The sequence below is a fragment of the Zea mays genome, chromosome 3, assembly GCF_902167145.1.
Source record: "Zea mays cultivar B73 chromosome 3, Zm-B73-REFERENCE-NAM-5.0, whole genome shotgun sequence".
In the NCBI taxonomy this organism is placed as follows: domain Eukaryota; kingdom Viridiplantae; phylum Streptophyta; class Magnoliopsida; order Poales; family Poaceae; genus Zea; species Zea mays.
Window position 1 is genome coordinate 12828408 of NC_050098.1, and position 6360 is coordinate 12834767.

At 44.5% G+C, this 6360-nt stretch overlaps 1 protein-coding gene across 2 annotated transcripts; it reads left to right on the forward strand.

Moving 5' to 3' along the window:
• The first annotated feature begins 1480 nt into the window (after window positions 1-1480).
• ra2 (ramosa2) lies at window positions 1481-4312 on the forward strand. 2 transcript variants are annotated; one of them, XM_008673908.4, is made up of 3 exons: window positions 1481-2203; window positions 2905-3746; window positions 3962-4312. In XM_008673908.4, exon 2 carries the CDS (start codon window positions 2929-2931, stop codon window positions 3712-3714), a length of 786 nt encoding a protein of 261 aa, XP_008672130.1. In that variant the 5' UTR covers window positions 1481-2203; window positions 2905-2928; the 3' UTR covers window positions 3715-3746; window positions 3962-4312. The 2 variants fall into 2 exon arrangements, with proteins under 2 accessions (XP_008672130.1, NP_001131918.1); NM_001138446.1 differs by having other exon boundaries at window positions 1756-2203; window positions 3923-4288.
• The last annotated feature ends 2048 nt before the right edge of the window (window positions 4313-6360 follow it).

The window sequence follows — 6360 nt, forward strand, 5'->3', positions numbered from 1 at the left end:
ATGAATTACCCCATTTTCTATTTTGAGTTAGGCGCATTACATACAGTTGAAATGATTATGCTTTTGTTCGTACTACTAGAACCAGGGAATTCAACATGAAAACTTGATGTCTGTTTGCTTAGCTTTAATCCGTACCAATTTTTACTATTTCTATAGTGCTTTCAGTTGCAGCAGTCCAAAATTCTTACTTTATTTATCTTTGAAAAATCTGTGCTTCTTTTTAATAACGGCTGGACATGTAGGTAGTCTACCGGTTGTTATTTTATAGACACTGAATATTGAAATAGTGTCAATCTTAAGAATTCATCGACCTGAACATTTAATAAGGTCATATTCACAAGAACAATATAAATAAATGGTTATATATGTAATAATAATAATAATAATAATAATTATTATTATTATTATTAGTGGTAGAGGATTTAAAAGTTTAATGCTTTGTACACTACCTAAACCAATATGTTTTCCCCTTTGAGGGCTTGTTCGGTTATTTCCAATCCATATGGATTGGAGGGGATTGATACGGATTGGAGGGTATTTTGACTTACTAGGGATTGAAACCCCTTCAGGGCTTGTTCGGTTATTTTCAATCCATATGGATTGGAGTGGATTGGGAGGGATTTTGACTTACAAGGGATTAAAACCCCCTCAATCCCCCTCAATCCATATGGATTGGGGTAGAACCGAACAAGCCCTCGATCCCCCTCAATCCATATGGATTGGGGTAAAACCGAACAAGCCCTGAAGCCGCGACAGACCCACAGTTACCATGTGTGCAAAGTGTATAGACACTGCGCTGATGTAGCTAGCGTGTGTGACACTGCGTGAGCCCATAATCAATAATCATACAGGCAGAGAACATCTGTAGGGCTAACCCTAATTAAGAATACAATCTACTTAATCCCCCTCGTAGCTAGGGTATATATACAAATAATTAACGGGTATGGCAGTGCATGCATGCATGCCGATGACTTGCACTGGTACCAGTTCGTCACTAATGATTGCCAATTATACTGCGGCCCTTTTAATTATGAGATGGAAGCAGCAGGAGGCAAGCTAGTTCAATTGTCCGGTTTGTTAAGCCGCATTGCTCAAGAGCACCCCTGCCTGCGCCATCGATCGCCACACGGTGTGTGCCAGTCTACATCGCCGGCCTCTTTATCATTGTGCTAGTAGCTGCTTATTAGGCAAAGCTCAATTACGCAGCTAAGCCAGTTGATATGCATAAAAGGGAATGATTACTCTTAAACCGGACGCACTGGCGCTTTCTGCTTTTTTTTAAAGGAATGCTATGAAAATTGGTACGTACGTAGTACTACTACTATGCATATCAGTTTTTTTCTTCTTCTTTTTTTTCTTATACATATATCAGTATACCAGTCTGTATATATGTACACACACTTCGTTCTTCAGCTACGACGTACAATACTGCTACACCCCATGGGCTGCGGGAACTGTTCGTGAAAAGTGACGAGATGAGGCAGCACTGTGGTAGATATTCTTGCGAGTAGTGGCAATGTCACCCTCACACTTTTCCTTGTACTGCCATTAATCCCAATTTGTCCTTATTTATCTGTTTACCCTCTCTTTCTCTCTCCTCGGCCGGGCCCTTTTTTTTCTTTGCAACATACACCACCACAATATTCTTCAACACTCTCACCTCCTCTCATTCAATACTGTCTCTCAGCCTTTTTTTTTCATAGTGTGTGCGGCCGATCTATGCACCTCACCTTTCCCTTGCTGCAGTTGGAGGAAGTGTGCTGCAGGTGGAAGAAGAGAGGGGAGAAGCTGGTTCCCCTCTCCATATCTCTCCTCCCCAGCTCCCTCCCCCTCTCATAGATCGATCACACAGCCTGCAGGCACAGACAAGAGTTAGGCTGTTCTACCTGATCATATGACCCTCCAGCAATTCTCTCATCCACACACAAACTGAAGCAAGAATTATTGCTTATCTATATCCTGTCTGTCCTTTCCTCTATTTCCCCCCTCCCCTTTCTATTTCCATTGTGCAGCTTGTTATTAGTAGATAGCAGTGGATCGATGTGTGATGGAGGAAACAAGCTAGCTAGCTAGCTACCAGCTGAAGCAGCAGGGAGAAGAAGGATAGAGAGAGAGAGAGAGAGAGAAAACATCTTCTTCATCCATAGTCTCGGCCTTTCTTCACCAGGTCGTCTGCAGATCTGTCTCCTGTGACCTTCCAGAGGTGAGGATGAGCAGGTCTCTCTAGCTCACTGCGCTACATGCCCATGTATGAGAAGTTCTATTTTAGAAGACAAAAAGGCTTTGATCTGCAGTCTTCGTTCTCGTCTTCTGGGTTCTGGCCTTCTCTTGCTTGGCAGTGGCACTATTATTATATTATCTATGGTTCTTGAGATTTGAGCAAATAAAGATCGCCTTTTTTTCCTTTAAAAAATCTGTGCTTCTTGTGCCGTATCATCATACATGCACACCCACGCATTTGTACAGTGGATCATGCATCCTCCATTTGTGTTCATGATCATGCTGTTGATTTGCACTGCTCCCTTTATCAATAATTTTCCGCAGATGAGAAATCTACAGTCTCATTATTGTCCCCTCTTTCTTTGTCCCAAGGTAAAAAGGGAAGAACAGAACTTCCCCATTTTTCCCAAAGATTGCACATGCATAGCTGGCTGGATCAGAGCACATCACACTCCGAAACCCTAATCTTCTCCCTCTCCTCGTGCCTTTCCCAGAACAATATATAATCCTCCGTCCAAGAAAACCCTAGCCCTAAGATTAGTATCGAAAGATCGCGATGCATATTATTCACAGCTCAGCCACCACACCACCATATGTAGAGATAGATATACGTATATTTCTTTGGGAAAAAACGGATAATAATCCAACTAATTAATCAACGTTTTTCTACTGATTTATTCGCAGGCCAAGCTAGGCCAGGAAGGAAAAATGGCGTCCCCGTCGAGCACCAGCAACAACTCGGCCTTCTCCCCTGTGGCGGCGTCGGCCGGGACGACGATGCCTGGTGCCGGGGCGCCGTGCGCGGCGTGCAAGTTCCTGCGGCGCAAGTGCCTGCCGGGGTGCGTGTTCGCGCCCTACTTCCCGCCGGAGGAGCCGCAGAAGTTCGCCAACGTGCACAAGGTGTTCGGCGCCAGCAACGTGACCAAGCTGCTGAACGAGCTGCTGCCGCACCAGCGGGAGGACGCCGTGAGCTCGCTCGCCTACGAGGCCGAGGCGCGCGTCAAGGACCCCGTCTACGGCTGCGTCGGCGCCATCTCCGTGCTGCAGCGCCAGGTCCACCGCCTCCAGAAGGAGCTGGACGCCGCGCACGCCGAGCTCCTCCGCTACGCCTGCGGCGACGTCGCCGCCGGCATCCCCACCGCGCTCCCCGTCGTCAGCGCCGCCCCCAGGCTCTCCACGGCGCCAATGACGACGACGAGCCCCGGCCAGTTCGCCGCCGGCATGTACGGCAGCGGCAGGAGGCTTGGGGTCGTCGACGGACTAGCAGCGCCACCGCTGCCTCCGTCGGGCGGCGGCGGCGGCTGCTACTTCATGCGGAACCACCACAACAACGTCGTCATTAGTAGCTCCCCAGGCGCTGACGTGGCGCCCGTCCTGCCTTACGCTTCCGTGGCTAATTGGGCGGTGAATGCCATCAGCGCGTCGACGACCACCACCTCCGGATCAGAGAGCATTGGGTTGGATCACAAGGAAGGGGGAGACAGCAGCATGTGAAGTGAAGGGGAAGCGCTGCGCTGCCGTGAATGGTAAGGCGCTGTTTCTTTCTCTCTGAGTAATTAAGTTTAATCCTGCACGGCGGCCATGCCCATGCATGATGTATAGCTACTGTATGTGCTAGCTAGTTTGTGTGTTTTAATTATATACATATATAGCTGTTCTTATCTGTGTGTGCGTTGCTTTGCTTATTACTATGCTTGTGTAGTGTGTTGTGCAGTGATGTATTACTCTAATCCTTGTTAAGATGTGGAGGCGACGACATGGATTTGAGCCCTTTGACCTTAATGAGCTGTGGGATCGGACGGCGGAGTCGGTGAAGGAAGGAAGGAAGGAAGCTTCAGGGGGGGGGGGGAGACGATGTCATGGGAGCCCAATCGATCTCAGCAGGTTGATTAAGAGCTAAGGAGCAATCTATCTATCTATCTATCTACCTACCTTTCGCTATATATATCTATATAGCCGACATGAATTATATATATCGACTGCATCTATCCCCTTTCTGCATGTTGTGCAAACCAATACTTTGGAGTACTAAATGTAATCGAGCCGAGATCTTGATCTCTCTTCTTTTCATGATTAATTCTTCGTTCTCGCAGGATCCATCCATCCATCATCATCATCATCATCAGTCATTAGCACACTATGCATGCATGCATGCTTTGGCCTTTGCGATCAGAAAACAAAACAGCCACCTTTAGGCCTTGATAAATAAAATACACAAGAGCCAATCAAAGGCAGCAGGTTCCTACATGCATGCATGAGTAGTAGTGTAGTACTAAGCTGATCTCTTGGGCCAATTAAAGGGCTGCATGCATGATCTGCATCTTATATCATATGTCATAGGCACCAGTGGCCTATGCTCTTGCATATATGCTCCAGATATATGCATGATCGTCAGATGGGAGATCGAGCTAGCTAGCTAGGGACGAGAGGGGAGAGATTAATAACGACGAGCACACAGTTATTAGTTGTTTAAACTATATTATATATACATAAATACTATACGGTGATCAAGCGAGCATCACATCATTTCTTTCGCAGCCAGACATTCTTCCCGTCCATGTTAGTAAACTGTAAAGGCATGGGGGGAAAAGCAGTATTCCGGGCACTATTCTTATAGGCCCCAGATCTTTTTATGGATCTCACTGTTTGGTGCATTGTACATGTATTTATTCCATCTCTCGCGCGCGCCTAGAATTTTCCTCCCATTGGCATTGAGCCCCCTTTTTTTTCTCTAAATCCTGCGGCTCTGAATTGTTGCACTGGCCGCTGCTTTAACCTGCATGCTTAAATGTTCCATCTGCTGCACAAGATCTAAGATGTTCATTGCTGTGTACTGTTGGGTTCCTTAGCTTGTGGATCTCATCGAGTTTTGCACTTCCTTTTTAGTTCTGCCCGTAGTATATATTGAAGTGTGTGTACCCTTCTTGCATTGATGCCACTGTTGGTCCCCGTTTAACCTAACCATACCTAGTTCGATTCCATGCATTGCTCGAGTGAGTTTTCTATATATACCAACAGCTGCATGATGATATAGTTACTATCTTGCCACAAGTAGGGCCACCAGTCATACGTACACATTCACCCTTCTAAGTTCCAGCCAAAGTTAGCTAGCCAGAACTAGCAACTTCTAAAGGCATATATTGCGGCTTTCAGCCAACACGGCTCAGAAAGGTTCAGTTTTGTGTGAAATCCAAGATTATTGTGCTTCACTTTCACCAGTCATAGAAGTCCAGCATCTTACTTTGAATTGGAGACATTGTTGCTGCCGTTTTTTTTTCTTATGAAATTTCCATAACGTCTATTTACTAATGGTAAATAATTCTATTTTAAAATATAGTCTATTGATTTTAGTTTATTTAGTCGTTAAATATCAACTCAAACATATACAAATATATATACGCATTGAGTACTACTACAGTACTACTAGGCCCTCCTCTCCAAAAAAGACTTGGTGTTTCAGTTTTGTTCTAAGTCAAACTATCTTAAATTTGATCAATATTTGTACTGAAATATATTAATAGTTATAGTGTTAAATAAGAATCATTTGATTTATCATAGAACATATATTTTATAGTATATCTATCTCATGTCATAAATATTAAACCAGTTTTCTCTACAAATTTATTAAGATTGGTTGATGGCTTGGGACAAAACTAGCCAAACCGTCAAAAAATTTTCTTTTGGGGGTGGGGGGGATAGAGGTAGTAAAATGCAACTTAAGTACGATTTGGGTCACCATTTTATTTGTCTTCATGAATTAAACTTGCTTGAACCAGACGAGCGGGACGATACGGTCATACGGATGAGGGTTGACCTATATAAGCCTTCAAGATAAACCTTTATGCAGTCTTTTAAGCCATCAAATTCCTTCTAATAACCACAAAGTAATTGTATGGGCATTCAACACTGGAATAAGAGATAAGAGCCTACAGTAAAAATTGTATTTTGCGAATAATATGATTAATTGTATTTTGAGATTATACCATAACGCGTTGCCTTGTGACGTATGTACCAGCTAGCTGTTGGGATATATAATGACGCTGAACCAACTGGTGTTTTTGTGATCGGATTACTATGAGAAGCGTGCGAGAGCTTGCGGCGGCTTCAGGCATGCATGCACACCTTTGAAGTTAACTTTTG